The 25,008-nt window shown below is 50.7% G+C and overlaps 8 protein-coding genes across 9 annotated transcripts; 4 read left to right on the top strand and 4 right to left on the bottom strand.

Moving 5' to 3' along the window:
• Positions 1-336, bottom strand: LOC146420979 (feather beta keratin-like). Its single transcript, XM_085047841.1, has one exon. The coding sequence runs from the start codon at positions 334-336 to the stop codon at positions 1-3; it is 336 nt and encodes a 111-aa protein (XP_084903967.1).
• A 3,151-nt stretch (positions 337-3,487) lies between these two features.
• On the top strand, positions 3,488-3,823 carry LOC146420978 (feather beta keratin-like). Its single transcript, XM_085047834.1, has one exon. The coding sequence runs from the start codon at positions 3,488-3,490 to the stop codon at positions 3,821-3,823; it is 336 nt and encodes a 111-aa protein (XP_084903960.1).
• A 3,377-nt stretch (positions 3,824-7,200) lies between these two features.
• On the bottom strand, positions 7,201-12,972 carry LOC146420976 (feather beta keratin-like). 2 transcript variants are annotated; one of them, XM_085047835.1, is made up of 2 exons: positions 12,683-12,972; positions 7,201-7,282 (listed from the first exon to the last, which is right to left on the bottom strand). In XM_085047835.1, exons 1-2 carry the CDS (start codon positions 12,970-12,972, stop codon positions 7,201-7,203), a joined length of 372 nt encoding a protein of 123 aa, XP_084903961.1. The 2 variants fall into 2 exon arrangements, with proteins under 2 accessions (XP_084903961.1, XP_084903962.1); XM_085047836.1 differs by having other exon boundaries at positions 7,201-7,303; positions 12,707-12,972.
• On the top strand, positions 9,953-10,440 carry LOC146420977 (feather beta keratin-like). The gene has a single exon (XM_085047833.1). It carries the CDS (start codon positions 9,953-9,955, stop codon positions 10,286-10,288), a length of 336 nt encoding a protein of 111 aa, XP_084903959.1. The 3' UTR covers positions 10,289-10,440.
• Positions 12,973-15,399: 2,427 nt separating the features above from the next.
• Positions 15,400-15,735, top strand: LOC146420975 (feather beta keratin-like). Its single transcript, XM_085047844.1, has one exon. It carries the CDS (start codon positions 15,400-15,402, stop codon positions 15,733-15,735), a length of 336 nt encoding a protein of 111 aa, XP_084903970.1.
• A 2,364-nt stretch (positions 15,736-18,099) lies between these two features.
• On the bottom strand, positions 18,100-18,435 carry LOC146420974 (feather beta keratin-like). Its single transcript, XM_085047832.1, has one exon. The coding sequence runs from the start codon at positions 18,433-18,435 to the stop codon at positions 18,100-18,102; it is 336 nt and encodes a 111-aa protein (XP_084903958.1).
• Positions 18,436-20,852: 2,417 nt separating this feature from the next.
• LOC146420973 (feather beta keratin-like) lies at positions 20,853-21,188 on the top strand. Its single transcript, XM_085047843.1, has one exon. The coding sequence runs from the start codon at positions 20,853-20,855 to the stop codon at positions 21,186-21,188; it is 336 nt and encodes a 111-aa protein (XP_084903969.1).
• Positions 21,189-23,571: 2,383 nt separating this feature from the next.
• Positions 23,572-23,907, bottom strand: LOC146420972 (feather beta keratin-like). Its single transcript, XM_085047847.1, has one exon. It carries the CDS (start codon positions 23,905-23,907, stop codon positions 23,572-23,574), a length of 336 nt encoding a protein of 111 aa, XP_084903973.1.
• Positions 23,908-25,008: the final 1,101 nt, after the last annotated feature.

The following is a 25,008-nucleotide window of genomic DNA, read 5'->3' as shown; positions in this document are numbered from 1 at the left end:
TTAGCAGTTGTAGCCACCCCTTCCACCATAGCAGCCCAGGCCTCCCAGCCCATAGCCAAATCCACGGCCATAGCCAAGGCCGTAGCCAAAGCCACCAAATCCACCAGAGATGGGCTGTCCCTGGGCACTGAGCTCACTCCCAACAGCAGCCCCGGAGGTGGATCCGACAGCAGTGCTCTGGGGGAAGGAGGTCATGATGGGTCCTGGCATGGTGACCAGCACAGGAGAAGGGTTGATGATGACGCGGGAATCCTGGCATTGCAGGGCACAGGGCTCGTTGCAGCTGTTGGCCAGCGGGGTGGGTCCGCAGGGGCGGCAGAGGGTGTTGCAGGCCATGGGTGTGGTGTGGAGGGTTCCTGGAAGAGATGGGAGTGAGGCAGGGTAAGGCAGGGTGTGGGGGAGTGAGGGGCAGTGATGCAATAGGGTGAGGGATTGTAGAAGCTATTGGTGGGTCTGTGTGGAGGCCTGAGGGCTGCTGAGGCTGGGGCTGGGATTGCTGGAAGAGAGGGGCCAGGGGTGCAGAAGCAGGAGGGTCAGGGGCTTGAGGCTCACCTGGTTGTTGTCAGCAGGAGCAGGAGGAGAAGGTGTGAGGAGAAGTGTATGAGGGAGAGAGGCTCTGGGCTGGCTTTTATGCTGGTCCTGGGGGGGCGGGACAGTCTTGGTCCATGGCCTTGGGGCATTTTTGAGGCAGCAGCTCTTGTTTGGCCCAGCCTAGTGGGTCATGATGTGGGAAGAATTTTCCTTTGTGTGATTCTGGAGTCTCATGCCCTTCCATTGATGCCATCTCCATCTGACCTTGGCGGCAGCAGCTTTTAACTGGGAGGTGGTATTTGGGAGGATTTTGTTGTTCGATGTGTGTCATGGAGGGCTGAATAAACATTCAAAGCCCAGGGGAGCTGCTATGTCATCAGTTTTGTCAGTTTGTGGCACTCATGGTCTGTGGTTTTTGGGTTCCCTGTGAAGACTGGACCGCTCTGTTCTGTGTCACTGGATGTCCATCAGTCATTGTGTTGCACCCAGGGATGCTGAAGGAGTGTTGATGTCCTGGGGAGGTCACTCTGCAAGAGCTTGGAAAGGTCCCAGTGCCTGGAAGCACCTCAGGAAGAATGAAAGTTAGCTCATGGCCTTGTGTCTTCAACAGGATCAAAGGAAAATATGGAAAATATGAGGCTGTTTGGAACAAACTTGTTCCAGTGTTATTGTCCATTTGGCTTTCTCAAATTTACATGACAATGTAATCTGTAATTTCAAGCGTATTACTTTACCACATTAGGAAATCTGAGAAGTAAATAACAAATAGGACCAATCCCTTTGCTCCCAGGCTGGTCTGTGACATCAATTTATTTATTCCGCATTCAAGCCATAAGGTTTCATAACTTATATCCTCCAAGTCATAGTATTATGTTCCTATTAGCAAATAAGCAGGAATTACTAATGGAGGGTCAACAATTTCCTCTTTCCTTCTCTGTTCTGAATCAGTCACTCCTTTATGGAATTCCGTGATTTCAAGTCCTTCATTTGAGTCTGTGACCATTTCACATCGGCAGGAGCCTTTAAGTGCCCATGTTAGAGATCAAATTCTGGCGCTGTAGGTGCAGGATGAAGACTTGATCAAATCTTTGGAGAGCTGGGGTGCCATCAGTGAGGTCACCCTGTGGCACTGGACTGTGGGGTTTGTTGGTGTGTGAAGAGTTGGCCTCAGTCTCTCACAGCCCTGAGAGGCTGCTCTGGGCTTTGCAGCTGTTTCAAGTAGGAGGTGTTTCCCTTTCCATCCCATTCCCCCTCTCCATGCAATTTTCCCAGCTGGTAAAGCCTGACAGGAGACATCACCTTTCCCATTGGTCATGCACTGTCTTGGTGTCCCACTTGTCTGTAAGGATTCAATATTCAGGGTTTTTTGGATCGTGACCTGGGCTGTTGTCACGGTCCACTCATCAGCAGACGCGTGATGGTTCATACCAGCTACGATCTCAGAGTGCAAAAAGGAAAAGAAAACACAAAAATCCAACAAGTCAAGGGAGTTAAATTTCAATCCAAGGGGGAACTTCATTAATTTGGTCGGTAAAGCGGCCTGCGATAGAGAGAGAAAGGGAGAAAACTGGGAAAAGATGGGGAGGAAAGGGAAGGAAAGGGGGCTATAGCTACCACCACAGCTCCACAGACGTCCGGCGTCCCTGGGGTCCCGTCCAGTCGGCGTTCCTTGGCCTCTGCAAAGATCGATGTGATCTTTAGGTGGGGAAGATCTTCGGAGTTCAGTCACTCCAGAGCTGTCTTTTATGCTTAGTCCATACACCTGGTCCCTCCTTGCGACCCGCCTTTGCTCCCCCTTAATTCTCGTGGAGATATGCCAAACTCCACTTGACAGGGTCAAGGGAGGAGTGTCCGAGGCATGGTCGGCAGGGTTTTCACAATGGGTGTCAGGGCGACGGGTGCAAAGCCTTCGTCACATACCCGCTTTGGCAGGCACAAGGCCCTTGTTCTGTATCAGCTCAAGCAGGTGCAAAGTCTTCGTTCTCTACCACCTTAGGCAGGTACAAAGCATTCGCTCCGTACCAGCTTTGGGCAGGCACAAAGCATTCTCTGCGTAAGTCCTGCACCTGTAGTTTCTGATGAGAAATGTTGAGACAGAACTTGATTCTTGGATCGACCCTTACAGCTGTGTGTTGAGGAGTGAGATCGCTGCTCTGGGCAGTGTCTAATGATCAGAAAGAGCATATGGAATTTGCCCAGTGTTTTTGGAGGTGAGCATTTCATGATCCTCAGGAAGCCAGGCAAGTCCAGGCTGTGTCAGTGCTCAGCATGGTGGCCTGAGAATGGTCTGAAGGGCTTGTGGCCTGGACTGTCCCTGAAATGGGGGGGGAATCTGAGAGAGCTGGGAGTTCTTCCAGGCAGAAGGCAGGAGTGCAAATGGGATATGTTCTGAATATGCCATGGCATGACCTCAGATGACACCTCTGACCTCCTCCACTTTGGTCAGATCTTCTACGTGTCCTGACACACACCATCAACAACCACACACCGGTCTCTAATTCTCTGAAATAAAAGCTGCAGCCAAGGTCAGATGGACACTGCCTCAAGGGAAGGACATGACAAAGTAGAGTTGCTGGAAGAAAAACAACGCACACCTCAGCACTCTGCACGCTGGGCCAGGTAACTGCTGCTGCCTACAACCAAAATGCCCCAAGGCCATGGGCCAAGGCTGTCCCACCCCCAAAAGACCAGCATAAAAGCCAGAGCAGTGCCTCTCTCCTCACACACGTCTCCTCACACCTTCTCCTCCTGCTCCTGACAACAACCAGGTGAGTCTCAAGCCCCTGACCCCTCTCTTCCAGCACTCCCAGCCCCAGCCTCAGCAGCCCTCATGCCTCCCCACAGACCCACAACAGCCTCCACACTCCCTTGTCCTCCTGCATCACTACCCCTTCCAACCGCACCACCCTGCCCTGCCTCACTCCCCTCTCTTCCAGGGACCCTCCACACCACACCCATGGCCTGCAACACCCTCTGCCGCCCCTGCGGACCCACCCCGCTGGCCAACAGCTGCAACGAGCCCTGTGCCCTGCAATGCCAGGATTCCCGTGTGGTTATCCAGCCGTCCCCTGTTCTGGTGACCTTTCCCGGACCCATCATGACCTCCTTCCCCCAGAGCACTGCTGTCGGATCCACCTCCGGGGCTGCTGTTGGGAGTGAGCTCAGTGCCCAGGGACAGCCCATCTCTGGTGGATTTGGTGGCTTTGGCTACGGCCTTGGCTATGGCCGTGGATTTGGCTATGGGCTGGGAGGCCTGGGCTGCTATGGCAGAAGGGGAGGCTACAACTGCTAAGGGCCCTCAGCACCACTGCTGACACCACCAGCTCACTGCTCTGGCAACTGCTCTTTCAAGCAAAGCACCTTGGCATGTAGTTGCCCTACTTCTACCTCACACAGGATCCCTTCTTCTTCTTTCTTCTCTCTCTTCATTCTTCTGCATCAATAAAATTCTTCTGCATCAAATCCTGGGACTCCTCTTTTTTTATTTTTTTTTTATTTTCTCTGGTCTCGCTTCCTCTCCCAGCACAATGGCAGAGCTCAACTGAGCATTGGAGTGAGCGGAAAAGGGGCAAAACACTCTTCTCTTGGAAATACGTCAAAACCAGTAAGAACCAAGAGTGGCACAGGAAGCAGGGTGGGGGGAACCTTCCAAAAGTGTCCACAAGCCCATCACTGACTACACGAAAGGCTTGGACACAACAAATCTCTCTGGCTCATGGTTCTGGCAAAGACCCTCTGTGCCAGCACAGATTTGGCAAAATCTCTCCCCTGCAGGACTCTCAAGCCCTCTGAACAAACGGTTATAAAACCTTTCCCCTGGTCAGGAACTGTGGAGTGCAAGTACTTCATTCCCTTTAGTTCAAGCAGAGTCAGCAAGAGCAGAATTTCCAGCACCATGGACAGGTCAGTGTTGGATCTCTAAAGACAGACACTCCACCACATCTTCCACTCTGGGACCGTCATCATAATGAGAACTTCTCGCCTTCTTTAGCAATTAAATTCCATCTGTTTTCCCTTGTGCCCTTGCCCTCTTCTCCTGCATTTGTGCAGTGCTGAGAAGAGCTGAGGTCTCTCAAATTCATTCCCTTCATTCTGGGATTTACGCACACTGATGACTCCTCCCTGTCCTGCCTTGTCTCCTGGCAATCCCAGTTCTCCCAGCCTCTTCTCTAAGAAACAACCTCCAGCCCATTCACAATCTTTCTGGCCCTGAAATGATCTTGATTCCCTGAATCTGCTTTATTTTCCCAATGGGTGTGGTGGTTTTGATTGGCCCAAAACATCAGTAAGGTATTTTTTAACATCTAGGAGAAATTTGGATCCCTCAGAAGCTGTCGTGGTAGGCCTGGGGAGGTGTGTGAGGGATGGGGAGTGGCACAAAGATGGCTCCTTTGTGTCCTGAATGAATGTTCTGGAAGATTTTGCATCAAGTCCAGCAGAACCAATCTCTGATGGCTCTGAAGGTGATGGATATGCTGCTGGCCAAGTTTGGGCCAATTGGAGGTGTTAGTTACGCCTCTGTGAAAACATGTTTAGGAAGAAATCCAAACAAAGCAACCACGCACTTCTTTGTAGTTAGAGGACGAGGAGGTGGGGGTGAAAATATTTGAAGGGAGAACAGCATGGAGACACCACGGTCAGTGAAGAAGGTAGGGGAGGAGGTGCTCCAGTGCTCCAGGCACCGGAGCTGAAAACCCTCTGCTAGCCATAGTAAAGGCCATGGGGGGAGCAGGAGGTTCCCCCTGCGGCCCATGGAGTCCACAAGGATGCAGAAATCCACCTACAGCTCACACCAGAGGAGCAGGTGGATTCCTGGAGAAAGCTGTGATCCAGTTTGGAGTCTCATTGAAAGAGATAAAATTACAAAGGCCTTGCGAGAGAAAGGCTTTGCTCTTGGAATGAAAGCAGCCTGGCCTCAGCTCGGGAGAGTCTGCACCTTCTGGACAAGAGGACTCATGTTGCAGAAGAAGCCGGGCGGGATGTTACTTGTGAGATTGGACCTGTGCCAAAGAAGTTCCCAGAGGACTGTCTCTCATGGGAAGGACCCCATGGCTAAGTAGAGGACCCCCTCTCCCTGATTGGGCTGACCAGAGACCCCCTCACCCTGCCCCCTGTCTGTGTTGCTGGTTTAGAAAGAGGGAAGGGGGTGAGCGGAGAGAATGCTTCTTAAGAGGGTGGGGGGAGAGAGCAGAGAAAGTGCCTGAAGAGAGAGAGACATAAGTAGAGATAAAGACTATTTGTAATAGAAGAATTGTGGTGATGAATAGATTTATGGATCTGCTCTGTAGACTGAGAAAATACCTCACACTCTGCCTCCCTACTCGGGCTTGTTGGTCAAAAAAAAAAGAAAGGGGGTGAATAAAATGAGTTCATAAGAGGGAAGGGGGGAGTGAACAAAATAGTGTATAAAAAGTTTATTTTTACCTTGCATTTTATCTTCCAACTCTGTTAGGTAATTAAATCACTTTTTTTCAACTTTAAGCTTGGAGCCTGTTTGCCCTTTCTTCATGCGTCCTCCTGGCAATGTCCTATCTCATTTGACTCACAAGATTGATGTGTATTTTTACAGTTTTTTTTTCTGCAGCAAGACTGAGTCGAGGTGCCTGGCATTTAGTCAGGGTCAAAGCCTGATAATGGGATGCCCAGATCTGCACATGACACCTAACATGGGACCTCACCAGCGCTACACAGACAGCAAGAGTCACCTCTCGCTGCTTGCTCATAACAGTTTTCCAATTTTGCCCTGACTTGCCACTGATGGACACAGCCTCTGGAGAAGGATGCGAATGTGCACAATTCCACAAAGACATGACCCCATCAATTCAGATGGGAGCATTGGAGTTCACTGACTGTCTGTTAGTAATTATTGCTTATTTGCTTACAAGAACTCAATATTAACGTGTAGCGATTAGGAGCTGTGAAACTTGTAGCTTGAATGTGGAATGGCACAAGGGAAAAACAGATGAAATGCAGTTGCTAAAGAAGGCAAGAAGTTCTCTTTGTGAGAGTGGTCCCAGAGCGGAAGATGTGGTGGAGTGTCTGTCATGGGAGATCCAACAATGTCCTGTCCATGGTGCTGGAAATTCTGCTCTTGCTGACTCTGCTTGAACAAAAAGGAATGAAGCACTTGCACTCCAGAGCTCCTTTGGATATGCAAGGTATTATGTCTGTTTGTTCAGAGGGCTTGAGTGTCCTTCAGTGAAGAGATGTTGTCAAGTGTGTGCTGGTACAGAGAGGCATTGCCAGACCCATGAATAGGAGAGATTAGTTGTGTCCAAGCCTTTCGTGTATCCAGTGATGGGCTTGTGGAAGGTTTTGGAAGTTTCCCCTATTCCTTGCTTCCTGTGCCACTCTTGGTTCTTACTGGTTTTGACATATTTCCTAGACAAAAGTGTTTTTTCTCTTTTCCACTCAATCCAATGCCCTGTTGAACCCTGGCACTGTGCTGGGTGAGGCAGTGAGACCAGTGGAATAGAAAAAAGGAGGCGACATCTCAGTTTTTAAGGTAGAAAAATTTTATTGATGCAGAAGAACCAAGAGAGAAGAGAAAGAAGAAGAAGGGACCCAGTGTGAGGTAGAAGTAGTGCAACCATCAGCCAAGGTTCTTTTCTTGCAAAAGTTGTTGCCAGCGCAGCGAGCTGGTGGTGTAAGGAGTGGTGCTGAGAGCCCTTAGCAGTTGTAGCCACCCCTTCCGCCATAGCAGCCCAGGCCTCCCAGCCCATAGCCAAATCCACGGCCATAGCCAAGGCCGTAGCCAAAGCCACCAAATCCACCAGAGATGGGCTGTCCCTGGGCACTGAGCTCACTCCCAACAGCAGCCCCAGAGGTGGATCCGACAGCAGTGCTCTGGGGGAAGGAGGTCATGATGGGTCCTGGCATGGTGACCAGCACAGGGGAAGGGTTGATGATGACGCGGGAATCCTGGCATTGCAGGGCACAGGGCTCGTTGCAGCTGTTGGCCAGCGGGGTGGGTCCGCAGGGGCGGCAGAGGGTGTTGCAGGCCATGGGTGTGGTGTGGAGGGTCCCTGGATGAGAGAGCAGTGAGGCAGGGTAAGGGTGTGGGGGTGTGAGGGGCAGTGATGCAGGAGGGTGAGGGATTGTAGAAGCTATTGGTGGGTCTGTGGGGAGGCGTGAGGGCTGCTGAGGCTGGGGCTGGGAGTGCTGGAAGAAAGGGGCCAGGGATGCAGGAGCAGAAGGGTCAGGGGCTTGAGGCTCACCTGGTAGTCAGCAGGAGCAGGAGGAGAAGGTGTGAGGAGAATTGTCTGAGGGAGAGAGGCTCCGGGCTGGCTTTTATGCTGGTCTTTTGGGGGCAGGACATTCTTGGTCCATGGTCTTGGGGCATTTTGGAGGCAGTAGCTCTTGTTTGGCCCAGCCTAGTGGGTCATGATGTGGGAAGAATTTTCCTTTGTGCAATTCTGGAGTCTCATGCCCTTCCATTGATGCCATCTCCATCTGACCTTGGCGGCAGCAGCTTTTAACTGGGAGGTGGTATTTGGGAGTATTTTGTTGTTCGATGTGTGTCATGGAGGGCTGAATAAACACCAAAGCCCAGGGGAGCTGCTATGTCATCAGTTTTGTCATTTTGTGGCACTCATGGTCTGTGGTTTTTGGGTTCCCTGTGAAGACTGGACCCCTCTCTTCTGTGTCACTGGATGTCCATCAGTCATTGTGTTGCACCCAGGGATGCTGAGGGAGTGTTGATGTCCTGGGCAGGTCCCTCTGCAAGAGCTTGGAAAGGTCCCAGTGCCTGGAAGCACCTCAGGAAGAATGAAAGTGAGCTCATGGCCTTGTGTCTTGAACAAGACACAAAAATATGAAAAATGTGGAAAATGTGAGGCTGTTTGGAACAAATTTGTTCCAGTGTTATTGTCCATTTGGATTTCTCAAATTTACATGACAATGTAATCTGTAATTTCAAGCGTATTACTTTACCACATTAGGAAATCTGAGAAGTAAATAACAAATGGGGCCAATCCCTTTGCTCCCAGGCTGGTCTGTGACATCAATTTATTTATTCCGCATTCAATCCATAGGGTTTCATAACTTATATCCTCCAAGTCATAGTATTATGTTCCTATTAGCAAATAAGCAGGAATTACTAATGGAGGGTCAACAATTTTTTCTTTCCTTCTTTGTTCTGAATCAGTCACTCCTTTATGGAATTCCGTGATTTCAAGTCCTTCATTTGAGTCTGCGTCCATTTCACATTGGCAACAGCCTTTAAGTGCCCATGTTAGAGATCAAATTCTGGTGCTGTAGGTGCAGTATGAAGACTTGATCAAAGCTTTGGGGAGCTGGAGTGCCATCAGTGAGGCCACCCTGGGGCACTGGACTGTGTGGTGTGTTGGTGTGTGAAGAGTTGGCCTCAGTCTCTCACAGCCCTGAGAGGCTGCTCTGGGCTTTGCAGCTGTTCCAAGTAGGAGGTGTTTCCCATTCCATCCCATTCCCTCTCTCCATGCAATTTTCCCAGCTGGTAAAGCCTGATAGGAGACATCACCTTTTCCATTGGTCATGCCCTGTGAGTGTCTTGGTGTCCCACTTGTCTGTAAGGATTCCATATTCAGGGTTTTTTGGATCGTGATTTAGGCTGTGTGTTGAGGAGTGAGATCGCTGCTCTGTGCAGTGTCTAATGATCAGAAAGAGCATATGGAATTTGCCCAGTATTTTTGGAGGTGAGCATTTCATGATCCTCAGCAATTCAGGCAACTCCAGGCTGTGTCAGTGCTCAGCATGGTGGCCTGAGAATGGTCTGAAGGGCTTGTGGCCTGGACTGTCCCTAAAACAGGGAGAAGCTGAGAGAGCTGGGAGTTCTTCCAGGCAGAAGGCAGGAGTGCAAATGGGATATGTTCTGAATATGCCATGGCATGACCTCAGATGACACCTCAGACCTCCTCCACTTTGGTCAGATCTTCTACGTGTCCTGACACACACCATCAACAACCACACACCGGTCTCTAATTCTCTGAAATAAAAGCTGCCGCCAAGGTCAGATGGACACTGCCTGAAGGGAAGGACATGACAAAGTAGAATTGCTGGAAGAAAAACAATGCATACTTCAGCACTCTGCACGCTGGGCCAGGTAAAAGCTGCTGCTGCCTGTCCACCAAAATGCCCCAAGGCCATGGGCCAAGGCTGTCCCACCCCCAAAAGACCCTCATAAAAGCCAGCCCAGTGCCTCTCTCCCGCACACACTTCCACTCAAGCTTACTCCTCCTGCTCCTGACAACAACCAGGTGAGTCTCAAGCCCCTGGCCCCTCTCATCCAGCACTCCCTGCCCCAGCCTCAGCAGCCCTCATGCCTCCCAACAGACCCACAACAGCCTCCACACTCCCTCGCCCTCCTGCATCACCACCCCTTGCAACCCCACCACCATGCCCTGCCTCATCCCCCTCTCTTCCAGGGACCCTCCACACCACACCCATGGCCTGCAACACCCTCTGCCGCCCCTGTGGACCCACCCCGCTGGCCAACAGCTGCAATGAGCCCTGTGCCCTGCAATGCCAGGATTCCCGTGTGGTTATCCAGCCTTCTCCTGTTCTGGTGACATTTCCCGGACCCATCATGACCTCCTTCCCGCAGAGCACTGCTGTTGGATCCACCTCCGGGGCTGCTGTTGGGAGTGAGCTCAGTGCCCAGGGACAGCCCATCTCTGGTGGATTTGGTGGCTTTGGCTACGGCCTTGGCTATGGCCGTGGATTTGGCTATGGGCTGGGAGGCCTGGGCTGCTATGGCGGAAGGGGTGGCTACAACTGCTAAGGGCCCTCAGCACCACTCCTGACACCACCAGCTTGCTGGTCTGGCAACTGCTCTTTCAAGCAAAGCACCTCGGCATGTAGTTGCCCTACTTCTACCTCACACTAGATCCCTTCTTCTTCTTTCTCTTCTCTCTTCATTCTTCTGCATCAATAAAATTCTTCTGCATCAAATCCTGAGACTCCTCCTTTTTTTTTTTTTTTTTTTAATTTCACTATTCTCTCTACCTCACCGTGCACAATGGCAGGGCTCAACTGAGCATTGGAGTGAGCAGAAAAGAGGCAAAACACTCTTCTCTTGGAAATATGTCAAAACCAGTAAGAACCAAGAGTGGCACAGGAAGCAGGGTCGGGGGGAACCTTCCAAAAGTGTCCACAAGCCCATCACTGACTACACGAAAGGCTTGGACACAACAAATCTCTCCGGCTCATGGCTCTGGCAAAGACCCTCTGTGCCAGCACACACTTGACAAAATCTCTTCCCTGCAGGACTCTCAAGCCCTCGGAACAAACAATTATAAAACCTTTCCCCTGGTCAGGAACTGTGGAGTGCAAGCACTTCATTCCCTTTAGTTCAAGTAGAGTCAGCAAGAGCAGAATTTCCAGCACCATGGGCAGGTCAGTGTTGGATCTCCCAAGACAGATGCTCCACCACATCTTCCACTCTGGGACCACACTAATAATGAGAACTTCTTTTCTTCTTTAGCAATTGCATTCCATCTGTTTTCCCTTGTGCCCTTGCCCTCTTCTCCTGCATTTGTGCAGTGCTGAGAAGAGCCGAGGTCCCTCAAATTCATTCCCTTTAATTCTGGGACACTGATGACACCTCCATGTCCACCCTTGTCTCTTGGCAATCCCAGCTCTCTCAGCCTCTCCTCTAGGAATGTTCCTCCAGCCTCTTTAGAATCTTTCTGGCCTTGAAATTGTCTTGATTCCAAAAATCTGCTTTATTTTGACATTTGGAAGCCCTGATCTGCCCATGACACCTAACACGGTAGCTCACCAGTGCTGAGCAGGCAACAAGAGTCACCTCTCCCTGCTTGGTCATAACAGCTTTCCAATCCTGCCATGGAAATTTGGGACCCTTTTCCCACAAGGGTACAGGGACACCTCCTGCTCCATTTCTTCTCAACCAAAACCACAAAGGCTTTTTCTCAAAATGAAAACAGTTGTCCTAATTGATACCCAGACATTCTTTCTTACCTGGGCTAAATCCCCAAGAAAGACCACTTGGAAGCTGCCCTTGCTGAACTCCAGCACATGTCCAGCACCACTCAGGTTTTCAGTGTTGGCCAAGTGTTTACAACTCCTGGGCTAGAGCACTGGAGCCTTGCTGCCATCTGGACTTTGGGATGCTGACCATAAGCCTCGGGGTCCAGCCCTTCAGACCCTTCTCAGGACACCATGGTCGGCACTGACACAACCCAGACTTGGCACAGATGGACACAGCCTCAGGAGCAGGATGTGGAATTGCACAGTTCCACAAAGACATGCTCCCATCAAGTCAGAGGGGAGTATCAGAGTTCACTGACTTTCTGTTAGTAATTATTGCTTATTTTCTTACAGGAACTCAACATTAACACATAGAGATTACGAGCCGTGAAAGTTGTAGCTTGAATGTGGAACGGCACAAGGAAAAACAGATGAAATGCAATTGCTAAAGAAGAAAAGAAGTTCTCATTATGAGAGTGGTCGCAGAGTGGAAGATGTGGTGGAGTCTCTGTCATGGGAGAGCCAACAATGTCCTGTCCATGGTGCTGGAAATTCTGCTCTTGCTGACTCTGCTTGAAGAAAATGGAATGAAGTGCTTGCACTCCTGGGCTCCTTCCCAAAGGCAAGGTATTATGTCTGTTTGCTCAGAGGGCTTGAGAATCCTGCAGTGAAGAGATGTTGTCAAGTGTGTGCTGGCACAGAGGGACATTGCCAGAACCATGAGCAGGAGAGATTAGTTGTGTCCAAGCCTTTCACGTATCCAGTGATGGACTTGTGTCAGGTTTTGGAGGTTTCCCCTCCTCCTTGCTTCCTGTGCCACTCTTGGTTCTTAGTGGTTAGGATGTATTTCCTAGAGAAAAGTGTTTTGCCTCTTTTCCACTCACTCCAGTGCCCTGTAGAGCCCTGGCACTGTGCTGGGTGAGGCTGTGAGACCAGTGGAATAGAAAAAGGAGGTGACATCTCAGTTTTTAAGGTAGGGAAATTTTATTGATGCAGAAGAACAAAGAGAGAAGAGAAATAATAATAAGAAGGGACCCAGTGTGAGGTAGAAGGAGTGCAACCATCAGCCAAGGTTCTTTTCTTGCACAAGCTGTTGCCAGCACAGTGAGCTGGTGGTGTCAGGAGTGGTGCTGAGGGTCCTTAGCAGTTGTAGCCACCTCTTCCGCCATAGCAGCCCAGGCCTCCCAGCCCATAGCCAAATCCACGGCCATAGCCAAGGCCATAGCCAAAGCCACCAAATCCACCAGAGATGGGCTGTCCCTGGGCACTGAGCTCACTCCCAACAGCAGCCCCAGAGGTGGATCCAACAGCAGTGCTCTGGGGGAAGGAGGTCATGATGGGTCCTGGCAGAGTGACCAGCACAGGAGAAGGGTTGATGATGACACGGGAATCCTGGCATTGCAGGGCACAGGGCTCGTTGCAGCTGTTGGCCAGCGGGGTGGGTCCGCAGGGGCGGCAGAGGTTGTTGCAGGCCATGGGTGTGGTGTGGAGGGTCCCTGGAAGAGATGGGAGTGAGGCAGGGTAGGGCAGGGTGTGGGGGAGTGAGGGGCAGTGATGCAGGAGGGTGCGGGATTGTAGAAGCTATTGGTGGGTCTGTGTGGAGGCGTGAGGGCTGCAGAGGGCTGGGGCTGGGAGTGCTGGAAGAGAGGGGCCAGGGGTGCAGAAGCAGGAGGGTCAGGGGCTTGAGACTCACCTGGTTGTTGTCAGCAGGAGCAGGAGGAGAAGGTGTGAGGAGAAGTGTATGAGGGAGAGAGGCTCTGGGCTGGCTTTTATGCTGGTCTTTTAGGGGCGGTACAGTCTTGGTCCATGGCCTTGGGGCATTTTGGAGGCAGTAGCTCTTGTTTGGCCCAGCCTAGTGGGTCATGATGTGGGAAGAATTTTCCTTTGTGTGATTCTGGAGTCTCATGCCCTTCCATTGATGCCATCTCCATCTGACCTTGGCGGCAGCCTTAAGCTGGGAGTTGGTATTTGGGAGTGTTTTGTTGTTCGATGTGTGTCATGGAGGGCTGAATAAACATCCAAAGCCCAGGGGAGCCGCTATGTCATCAGTTTTGTCATTTTGTGGCACTCATGGTGTGTGGTTTTTGGGTTCCCTGTGAAGACTGGACCGCTCTGTTCTGTGTCACTGGATGTCCATCAGTCATTGTGTTGCACCCAGGGATGCTGAGGGAGTGTTGATGTCCTGGGCAGGTCCCTCTGCAAGACCTTGGAAAGGTCCCAGTGCCTGGAAGCACCTCAGGATGAATGAAAGTTAGCTCATGGCCTTGTGTCTTCAACAGGATCAAAGGAAAATATGGAAAATATGAGGCTGTTTGGAACAAACTTGTTCCAGTGTTATTGTCCATTTGGATTTCTCAAATTTACATGACAATGTAATCTGTAATTTCAAGCGTATTACTTTACCACATTAGGAAATCTGAGAAGTAAATAACAAATAGGGCCAATCCCTTTGCTCCCAGGCTGGTCTGTGACATCAATTTATTTATTCTGCATTCAAGCCATAGGGTTTCATAACTTATATCCTCCAAGTCATAGTATTATGTTCCTATTAGCAAATAAGCAGGAATTACTAATGAAGGGTCAACAATTTCCTCTTTCCTTCTCTGTTCTGAATCAGTCACTCCTTTATGGAATTCCGTGATTTCAAGTCCTTCATTTGAGTCTGCGTCCATTTCACATTGGCAGGAGCCTTTAAGTGCCCATGTTAGAGATCAAATTCTGGTGCTGTAGGTGCAGGATGAAGACTTGATCAAAGCTTTGGAGAGCTGGAGTGTCATCAGTCAGGTCACCCTGGGGCAATTGACTGTGTGGTGTGTTGGTGTGTGAAGAGTTGGCCTCAGTCTCTCACAGCCCTGAGAGGCTGCTCTGGGCTTTGCAGCTGTTCCAAGTAGGAGGTGTTTCCCTTTCCATCCCATTCCCTCTCTCCATGCAATTTTCCCAGCTGGTAAAGCCTGACAGGAGACATCACCTTTCCCATTGGTCATGCCCTGTGAGTGTCTTGGTGTCCCACTTGTCTGTAAGGATTCAATATTCAGGGATTTTGGATCATGATTCGGATCGTGATTTGGGCTGTGTGTTGAGGAGTGAGATCGCTGCTCTGGGCAGTGTCTAATGAACAGAAAGAGCATATGGAATGTGCCCAGTATTTTTGGAGGTGAGCATTTCATGATCCTCAGCAACCCAGGCAAGTTCAGGCAGTGTCAGTGCTCATCATGGTGGCCTGAGAATGGTCTGAAGGGCTTGTGGCCTAGACTGTCCCTGAAACAGGGGGGGAGGTGAGGGAGCTGGGAGTTCTTTCAGGCAGAAGGCAGGAGTGCAAATGGGATATGTTCTGAATATGCCATGGCATGACCTCAGATGACACCTCAGACCTCCTCCACTTTGGTCAGATCTTCTACGTGTCCTGACACACACCATCAACAACCACACACCGGTCTCTAATTCTCTGAAATAAAAGCTGCCGCCAAGGTCAGATGGACACTGCCTGAAGGGAAGGACATGACAAAGTAGAGTTGCTGGAAGGAAAACACTCCACACCTCAGCACTCTGCACGCTGGGCCAGGTAACCTGCTGCTGCCTGACCACCAAAATGCCCCAAGGCCATGGGCCAAGGCTGTCCCACCCCCAAAAGACCAGCATAAAAGCCAGCCCAGTGCCTCTCTCCCTCACACACTTCTCCTCACACCATCTCCTCCTGCTCCTGACAACAACCAGGTGAGTCTCAAGCCCCTGGCCCCTCTCTTCCAGCACGCCCAGCCCCAGCCTCAGCAGACCTCATGCCTCCCAACAGACCCACAACAGCCTCCACACTCCCTCGCCCTCCTGCATCACCGCCCCTTGCAACCCCACCACCCCTGCCCTGCCTCATCCCCCTCTCTTCCAGGGACCCTCCACTCCACACCCATGGCCTGCAACACCCTCTGCCGCCCCTGTGGACCCACCCCGCTGGCCAACAGCTGCAACGAGCCCTGTGCCCTGCAATGCCAGGATTCCCGTGTGGTTATCCAGCCTTCCCCTGTGCTGGTGACCTTTCCTGGACCCATCATGACCTCCTTCCCCCAGAGCACTGCTGTTGGATCCACCTCTGGGGCTGCTGTTGGGAGTGAGCTCAGTGCCCAGGGACAGCCCATCTCTGGTGGATTTGGTGGATTTGGCTATGGCCTTGGCTATGGCCGTGGATTTGGCTATGGGCTGGGAGGCCTGGGCTGCTATGGCATAAGGGGTGGCTACAACTGCTAAGGGCTCTCAGCACCACTCCTGACACCACCAGCTCACTGGTCTGGCAACTGCTCTTTCAAACAAAGCACCTTGGCATGTAGTTGCCCTACTTCTACCTCACACAGGATCATTTCTTCTTCTTTCTCTTTTCTCTTCATTCTTCTGCATCAATAAAATTCTTCTGCATCAAATCCTGAGACTCCTCCTTTTATTTATTTATTTTTTTTTTTTATTTCACTAGACTCGCTACCTCACCGTGCACAATGGCAGGGCTCAACTGAGCACTGGAGTGAGCAGAAAAGAGGCAAAACACTTTTCTCTGGGAAATATGTCAAAACCAGTAAGAACCAAAAGTGGCACAGGAAGCAGGGTTGGGGGCAACCTTCCAGAAGTGTCCACAAGCCCATCACTGAATACACAAAAGGCTTGGACACAACAAATCTCTCCGGCTCATGGTTCTGGCAAAGACCCTCAGTGCCAGCACACATTTGACAAAATCTCTCCCCTGCAGGACTCTCAAGCCCTCTGAACAAACAGTTATAAAACCTTTCCCCTGGTCAGGAACTGTGGAGTGGAAGTACTTCATTCCCTTTAGTTCAAGCAGAGTCAGCAAGAGCAGAATTTCCAGCACCATGGGCAGGTCAGTGTTGGCTCTCCCAAGACAGACACTCCACCACATCTTCCACTCTGGGACCACGCTCATAATGAGAACTTCTTGCCTTCTTTTGCAATTGCATTCCATCTGTTTTCCCTTGTGCCCTTGCCCTCTTGTCCTGCATTTGTGCAGTGCAGAGAAGAGCCGAGGTCCCTCAAATTCATTCCCTTCATTCTGGGATTTACGCACACTGATGACACCTCCCCATCCACCCTTGTCTCTTGGCAATCCCAGCTCCCTCAGCCTCTCCTCTAGGAATGTTCCTCCAGCCCATTTAGAATTTTTCTGGCCTTGAAATTGTCTTGATTCCATAAATCTGCTTTATTTTCCCATTGGGAAGACCAGATCTGCCCATGACACCTAACATGGAAGTGCTGAGTCACCAGTGCTGAGCAGGCAACAAGAGTCACCTCTCCCTGCTTGGTCATAACAGCTTTCCAATCCTGCCATGGAAATTTGGGACCCTTTTCCCACAAGGGTACAGGGACACCTGCTGCTCCATTTCTTCTCAACCAAAACCACAAAGGCTTTTTCTCAGAAGAAAACAGTTGTTCTAATTGATACCCAGACATTCTTTCTTACCTGGGCTAAATCCCCAAGAAAGACCACTTGGCACGTGCCCTTGCTGAACTCCAGCACATGTCCAGCACCACTCAGGTTTTCAGTGTTGGCCAAGTGTTTACAACTCCTGGGCTAGAGCACTGGAGCCTTGCTGCCATCTGGACTTTGGGATGCTGACCATAAGCCTCGGGGTCCAGCCCTTCAGACCCTTCTCAGGACACCATGGTCGGCACTGACACAACCCAGACTTGGCACAGATGGACACAGCCTCAGGAGCAGGACGTGGAATTGCACAGTTCCACAAAGACATGCTCCCATCAAGTCAGAGGGGAGTATCAGAGTTCACTGACTTTCTGTTAGTAATTATTGCTTATTTGCTTACAGGAACTCAATATTAACGTGTAGCGATTAGGAGCTGTGAAACTTGTAGCTTGAATGTGGAATGGCACAAGGGAAAAACAGATGAAATGCAGTTGCTAAAGAAGGCAAGAAGTTCTCTTTGTGAGAGTGGTCCCAGAGCGGAAGATGTGGTGGAGTGTCTGTCATGGGAGATCCAACAATGTCCTGTCCATGGTGCTGGAAATTCTGCTCTTGCTGACTCTGCTTGAAGAAAAAGGAATGAAGCACTTGCACTCAGGAGCTCCTTTTGATATGCAAGGTATTATGTCTGTTTGTTCAGAGGGCTTGAGAATCCTTCAGTGAAGAGATGTTGTCAAGTGTGTGCTGGCACAGAGGGACATTGCCAGACCCATGAATAGGAGAGATTAGTTGTGTCCAAGCCTTTTGTGTATCCAGTGATGGGCTTGTGGAAGGTTTTGGAAGTTTCCCCTATTCCTTGCTTCCTGTGCCATTCTTGGTTCTTAGTGGTTTTGACATATTTCCTAGACAAAAGTGTTGTGCCTCTTTTCCACTCAATCCAACGCCCTGTTGAACCCTGGCACTGTGCTGGGTGAGGCAGTGAGACCAGTGGAATAGAAAAAAGGAGGTGACATCTCAGTTTTTAAGGTAGGAAAATTTTATTGATGCAGAAGAACCAAGAGAGAAGAGAAAGAAGAAGAAGGGACCCTGTGTGAGGTAGAAGTAGTGCAACCATCAGCCAAGGTGCTTTGCTTGCACATGTTGTTGCCAGCGCAGCGAGCTGGTGGTGTCAGGAGTGGTGCTGAGGGCCCTTAGCAGTTGTAGCCACCCCTTCCACCATAGCAGCCCAGGCCTCCCAGCCCATAGCCAAATCCACGGCCATAGCCAAGGCCGTAGCCAAAGCCACCAAATCCACCAGAGATGGGCTGTCCCTGGGCACTGAGCTCACTCCCAACAGCAGCCCCGGAGGTGGATCCGACGGCAGTGCTCTGGGGGAAGGAGGTCATGATGGGTCCTGGCATGGTGACCAGCACAGGGGAAGGGTTGATGATGACGTGGGAATCCTGGCATTGCAGGGCACAGGGCTCGTTGCAGCTGTTGGCCAGCGGGGTGGGTCCGCAGGGGCGGCAGAGGGTGTTGCAGGTCATGGGTGTGGTGTGGAGGGGCCCTGAAAGAGAGAGCAGTGAGGCAGGGTCAGGGTGTGGGGGTGTGAGGGGCAGTGATGCAGGAGGGTGAGGGATTGTAGAAGCTATTGGTGGGTCTGTGGGGAGGCGTGAGGATTGCTGAGGCTGGGGCTGGGAGTGCTGGAAGAAAGGGGCCAGGGATGCAGGAGCAGAAGGGTCAGGGGCTTGAGGCTCACCTGGTAGTCAGCAGGAGCAGGAGGAGAAGGTGTGAGGAGAATTGTCTGAGGGAGAGAGGCTCTGGGCTGGCTTTTATGCTGGTCTTTTGGGGGCAGGACATTCTTGGTCCATGGTCTTGGGGCATTTTGGAGGCAGTAGCTCTTGTTTGGCCCAGCCTAGTGGGTCATGATGTGGGAAGAATTTTCCTTTGTGCAATTCTGGAGTCTCATGCCCTTCCATTGATGCCATCTCCATCTGACCTTGGCGGCAGCAGCTTTTAACTGGGAGGTGGTATTTGGGAGTATTTTGTTGTTCGATGTGTGTCATGGAGGGCTGAATAAACATCCAAAGCCCAAGGGAGCTGCTATGTCATCAGTTTTGTCATTTTGTGGCACTCATGGTCTGTGGTTTTTGGGTTCCCTGTGAAGACTGGACCCCTCTCTTCTGTGTCACTGGATGTCCATCAGTCATTGTGTTGCACCCAGGGATGCTGAGGGAGTGTTGATGTCCTGGGCAGGTCCCTCTGCAAGACCTTGGAATGGTCCCAGTGCCTGGAAGCACCTCAGGATGAATGAAAGTGAGCTCATGGCCTTGTGTCTTGAACAAGACACAAAAATATGAAAAATGTGGAAAATGTGAGGCTGTTTGGAACAAATTTGTTCCAGTGTTATTGTCCATTTGGATTTCTCAAATTTACATGACAATGTAATCTGTAATTTCAAGCGTATTACTTTACCACATTAGGAAATCTGAGAAGTAAACAACAAATAGGGCCAGTCCCTTTGCTCCCAGGCTGGTCTGTGACATCAATTTATTTATTCCGCATTCAATCCATAGGGTTTCATAACTTATATCCTCCAAGTCATAGTATTATGTTCCGATTAGCAAATAAGCAGGAATTACTAATGGAGGGTCAACAATTTTTTCTTTCCTTCTTTGTTCTGAATCAGTCACTCCTTTATGGAATTCCGTGATTTCAAGTCCTTCATTTGAGTCTGCATCCATTTCACATTGGCAGCAGCCTTTAAGTGCCCATGTTAGAGATCAAATTCTGGTGCTGTAGGTGCAGGATGAAGACTTGATCAAAGCTTTGGGGAGCTGGAGTGCCATCAGTGAGGCCACCCTGGGGCACTGGACTGTGTGGTGTGTTGGTGTGTGAAGAGTTGGCCTCAGTCTCTCACAGCCCTGAGAGGCTGCTCTGGGCTTTGCAGCTGTTCCAAGTAGGAGGTGTTTCCCATTCCATCCCATTCCCTCTCTCCATGCAATTTTCCCAGCTGGTAAAGCCTGACAGGAGACATCACCTTTTCCATTGGTCATGCCCCGTTAGTGTCTTGGTGTCCCACTTGTCTGTAAGGATTCCATATTCAGGGTTTTTTGGATCGTGATTTAGGCTGTGTGTTGAGGAGTGAGATCACTGCTCTGTGCAGTGTCTAATGATCAGAAAGAGCATTAGGAATTTGCCCAGTATTTTTGGAGGTGAGCATTTCATGATCCTCAGCAACCCAGGCAAGTCCAGGCTGTGTCAGTGCTCAGCATGGTGGCCTGAGAATGGTCTGAAGGGCTTGTGGCCTGGACTGTCCCTGAAATGGGGGGGGAATCTGAGAGAGCTGGGAGTTCTTTCAGGCAGAAGGCAGGAGTGCAAATGGGATATGTTCTGAATATGCCATGGCATGACCTCAGATGACACCTCTGACCTCCTCCACCTTGGTCAGATCTTCTACGTGTCCTGACACACACCATCAACAACCACACACCGGTCTCTAATTCTCTGAAATAAAAGCTGCCGCCAAGGTCAGATGGACACTGCCTCAAGGGAAGGACATGACAAAGTAGAGTTGCTGGAAGAAAAACAATGCACACCTCAGCACTCTGCACGCCGGGCCAGGTAACTGCTGCTGCCTGACCACCAAAATGCCCCAAGGCCATGGGCCAAGGCTGTCCCACCCCCAAAAGACCAGCATAAAAGCCAGCCCAGAGCCTCTCTCCCTCATACACTTCTCCTCACACCTTCTCCTCCTGCTCCTGACAACAACCAGGTGAGTCTCAAGCCCCTGACCCCTCTCTTCCAGCACGCCCAGCCCCAGCCTCAGCAGCCCTCATGCCTCCCCACAGACCCACAACAGCCTCCACACTCCCTTGTCCTCCTGCATCACTGCCCCTTGCAACCCCACCACCCTTGCCCTGCCTCACTCCCCTCTCTTCCAGGGACCCTCCACACCACACCCATGGCCTGCAACACCCTCTGCCGCCCCTGCGGACCCACCCCGCTGGCCAACAGCTGCAACGAGCCCTGTGCCCTGCAATGCCAGGATTCCCGTGTGTTTATCCAGCCATCCCCTGTTCTGGTGACCTTTCCCGGACCCATCATGACCTCCTTCCCCCAGAGCACTGCTGTTGGATCCACCTCCGGGGCTGCTGTTGGGAGTGAGCTCAGTGCCCAGGGACAGCCCATCTCTGGTGGATTTGGTGGCTTTGGCTACGGCCTTGGCTATGGCCGTGGATTTGGCTATGGGCTGGGAGGCCTGGGCTGCTATGGTGGAAGGGGTGGCTACAACTGCTAAGGACCCTCAGCACCACTCCTGACACCACCAGCTCACTGGTCTGGCAACTGCTCTTTCAAGCAAAGCACCTTGGCATGTAGTTGCCGTACTTCTACCTCACACAGGATCCCTTCTTCTTCTTTCTCTTCTCTCTTCATTCTTCTGCATCAATACATCAATAAAATTCTTCTGCATCAAATCCTGAGACTCCTCCTTTTATTATTTTTTTTTTTTAATTTCACTGGTCTTGCAATCTCACTGTGCACAATGGCAGGGCTCAACTGAGCATTGGAGTGAGCAGAAAGGAGGCAAAACACTTTTCTCTTCGAAATATGTCAAAACCAGTAAAAACCAAGAGTGGCACAGGAAGCAGGGTGGGGGGGAACCTTCCAAAAGTGTCCACAAGCCCATCACTGACTACACAAAAGGCTTGGACACAACAAATCTCTCCGGCTCATGGCTCTGGCAATGACCCTCTGTGCCAGCACACACTTGACAAAATCTCTCCCCTGCAGGACTCTCAAGCACTCTGAACAAAGAGTTATGAAAGCTTTCCCTTGGTCCGGAACTGTGGAGTGCAACTACTTCATTCCCTTTAGTTCAAGCAGAGTCAGCAAGAGCCAAATTTCCAGCACCATGGGCAGGTCAGTGTTGGATCTCTAAAGACAGACACTCCACCACATCTTCCACTCTGGGACCACCATCATAATGAGAACTTCTTGCCTTCTTTAGCAATTGCATTCCATCTGTTTTCCCTTGTGCCTTTGCCCTCATGTCCTGCATGTGCGCAGTGCTAAGAACCACCAAAGTCCCTCAAATTCATTCCCTTCATTCTGGGATTTATGCACACTGATGACACCTCCCCATCCACCCTTGTCTCTTGGCAATCCCAACTCTCTCCGCCTTTCCTCTAAGAAAGTACCTCCAGCCTCTTTAGAATATTTCTGGCCCTGAAATGATCTTGATTTACTAAATGTGCTTCATTTTCCCAATGGGATGCCCAGAGCCGCACATGACACCTAACATGGTATCTCACCAGTGCTATGCAGACTGATAGAGTCACCTCTCCCTGCTTGGTCATAACTGTTTTTCAATTTTACTCTTGATACATGAGGTCGCTTTTCCCACAAGGGTACAGGGACAACTCCGGCTCCATTTCATCTCAACCAAAACCACAAAAACTTTTTCTCAGAAAGAAACAATTGGTCCAAGTGATACCCAGACATTCTTTCTTACCTGGGCTAAATCCCTGAGAAACAGCACTTGGCAGCTGCCCTTGCTGAACTCCAGCACATATCCAGCACCACTCAGGGTTTCATTGCTGGCAAAGTTTTTCCAGCTCCTGGGCTACAACACAGGGGACTTGCTGCCATTTGAAATTTGGGGCACTGACCATAAGCCTCTGGGCCCAGCCCTTCAGACCTTTCTCAGGACACCACACTGGGGACTGACATAACCCAGACTTGGCACAGATGGACACAGCCTCAGGAGCATGATGTGGAATTGCACAATTCCACAATGACGTGATCCCATAACGTCAGAGAGGAGCATTGGAGTTCACTGCCTGTCCATTAGTAATTATTGCTTATTTGCTTACAGGAACTCAATATTAACACGGAGAGATTAGGCGCCGTGAAACATGCAGCTTGAGTGAGGAATGGCACATGGGAAAACAGATGGAATGCAATTGCCAGAGAAGATAAGAAGTTCTCATTGTGAGGGTGGTCCCAAAGTGGAAGATGTGGTGGAGTCTCTGTCATGGGAGAGCCAACAATGTCCTGTCCATGGTGCTGGAAATTCTGCTCTTGCTGACTCCGCTTGAACAAAAGGGAATGAAGCACTTGCACTCCAGAGCTCCTTCCCATATGCAAGGTATTATGACTGTTTGCTCAGAGGGCTTGAGTGTCCTGCAGTGAAGAGATGTTGTCAAGTGTGTGCTGGCACAGAGGGACATTGCCAGAACCATGGGCAGGAGAGAATTTTTGTGTCCAAGCCTTTAGTGTAGCCAGGGATGGGCTTGTGTCAGGTTTTGGATTGTTCCCCCTCTTTTTTGCTTCCTGTGCCACTCTTGGTTCATAGTGGTTAGGACATATTTCCCAGAGGAAAGTGTTGTGCCTCTTTTCCACTCAATCCAATCCAATGCTCAATGTTGAGCCCTGCCCTGCCCTGCCACCAGTCTTTCTCGGTGAGGAAGCGAGACCAGTAGAATAACAAAAAAAAGAGGAGACATCTAAGTCTTTAAAGCAGGAGAATTTTATTGATGCAGAAGAATGAAGAGAGAGGAGAAAGAAGAAGGGATCTAGTGTGAGGTAGAAGTGGGGCCACCGTCAGCCAAGGTGCTTTTCTTGCACAAGCTGTTGCCAGAGCAGCGAGCTGGTGCTGTCAGGAGTGGTGCTGAAGGGCCTTAGCAGATGTAGCCACCTCTTCCGCCATAGCAGCCCAGGCCTCCCAGCCCATAGCCAAATCCACGGCCATAGCCAAGGCCGTAGCCAAAGCCACCAAATCCACCAGAGATGGGCTGTCCCTGGGCACTGAGCTCACTCCCAACAGCAGCCCCAGAGGTGGATCCGACAGCAGTGCTCTGGGGGAAGGAGGTCATGATGGGTCCAGGAAAGGTCACCAGCACAGGGGAAGGGTTGATGATGACACGGGAATCCTGGCATTGCAGGGCACAGGGCTCGTTGCAGCTGTTGGCCAGCGGGGTGGGTCCGCAGGGGCGGCAGAGGGTGTTGCAGGCCATGGTTGTGGTGTGGAGGGTTCCTGGAAGAGAGAGAGAGGTGAGGCAGGGCAGGGGGATGGGGGTGCAGGTGGGGGTGATGCAGGAGAGTGAGGGAATTTGGAGGCTCTTGTGGATCTGTGGGGAGGCATGAGGGCTGCTGAGGCTGGAGCTGGGAGTGCTGGAAGAGAGGAGCCAGGGATGCTGGAGCAGGAGGGTGAGGGGATTGAGTTTCACCTGATTGTTGGCAGGAGCAGGAGAAGAAGGCGTAGGGAGAAGCCTGTGAGGGAGAGAGGCACTGGGCCAGCTTTTATGCTGGTTCTGGAGGGGCGGGACAGCCTTGGCCCATGGCCTTGGGGCATTTTGGTGGCAGCAGGTCTTGCTCTGCTCAGCCTTGTGAGTCATGATGTGGGAAGAATTTTCCTTTGTGTAATTCTGAAGTGTCATGCCCTTCCCTTGATGCCATCTCCATCTGACCTTGGCGGCAACCTTAAGCTGGATGTTTGTATTTTGGAGGATTTGATTGTTTGATGTGTGTCACGGAGGGCTAAATAAACACCCAATGCCTAGAGAGCTGCTATGTCATCAGTGAGGTCATTCTGTGGAACTCATGTGCTGTGGTTTTTGGTTGCTTTGTCATGACTGCACCCCTCTGTTCTGTGTCACTGGATGTCCATCAGTCATTTTGTTGCACCCAGTGATGCTGAGGGAGCTGCTGAAGACCTGGGGGATGTCAATCTGTAAAAGCTTGGAAAGGTCCCAGTTCCTGGAATCACTCAGGAGGAATGACAGTGAGCTCATGGCCTTGTGTCTTTAATGGTATGAAGGAAAATATTCAAAATCTGTGGCTGTTCAGGCTGTACTTGTTCCAGTGTTATTGTCCATTTGGATTTCTCAAATTTACACGACAACGTAATCTGTAATTTCAAGTGTATTACTTGACCTCATTAGGATATCTTACAAATAAACAACAAATAGGACCAATCCCTTTGCTTCCAGGCTGGTCTGTGACGTCAATTTATTCATTCTGTGTTAAAACCATAAGGTTTTATAATTTATATCTTTCACGTCTTAGTATTATGTTCCTCTTAGCAAATAAGCAGGAATTTATTAATGGAGGGTCAA

The sequence above is a fragment of the Lichenostomus cassidix genome, unplaced genomic scaffold, assembly GCF_008360975.1.
Source record: "Lichenostomus cassidix isolate B80296 unplaced genomic scaffold, HeHo_3.0 HiC_scaffold_774, whole genome shotgun sequence".
NCBI lineage: Eukaryota > Metazoa > Chordata > Aves > Passeriformes > Meliphagidae > Lichenostomus > Lichenostomus cassidix.
This window is presented reverse-complemented; position numbering and strand designations above follow the sequence as displayed.

Coding starts and splice junctions, on each gene's coding strand:
- LOC146420979 (XM_085047841.1), bottom strand. CDS start 336: ATGGCCTGCAACACCCTCTGCCGCCCCTGCGGACCCACCCCGCTGGCC.
- LOC146420978 (XM_085047834.1), top strand. CDS start 3,488: ATGGCCTGCAACACCCTCTGCCGCCCCTGCGGACCCACCCCGCTGGCC.
- LOC146420977 (XM_085047833.1), top strand. CDS start 9,953: ATGGCCTGCAACACCCTCTGCCGCCCCTGTGGACCCACCCCGCTGGCC.
- LOC146420976 (XM_085047835.1), bottom strand. CDS start 12,972: ATGGCCTGCAACAACCTCTGCCGCCCCTGCGGACCCACCCCGCTGGCC. Junction 7,283..12,682: donor CGTGGATTTGGCTATGGGCT/GGGAGGCCTGGG, acceptor TGGCTTTGGCTA/CGGCCTTGGCTATGGCCGTG.
- LOC146420975 (XM_085047844.1), top strand. CDS start 15,400: ATGGCCTGCAACACCCTCTGCCGCCCCTGTGGACCCACCCCGCTGGCC.
- LOC146420974 (XM_085047832.1), bottom strand. CDS start 18,435: ATGACCTGCAACACCCTCTGCCGCCCCTGCGGACCCACCCCGCTGGCC.
- LOC146420973 (XM_085047843.1), top strand. CDS start 20,853: ATGGCCTGCAACACCCTCTGCCGCCCCTGCGGACCCACCCCGCTGGCC.
- LOC146420972 (XM_085047847.1), bottom strand. CDS start 23,907: ATGGCCTGCAACACCCTCTGCCGCCCCTGCGGACCCACCCCGCTGGCC.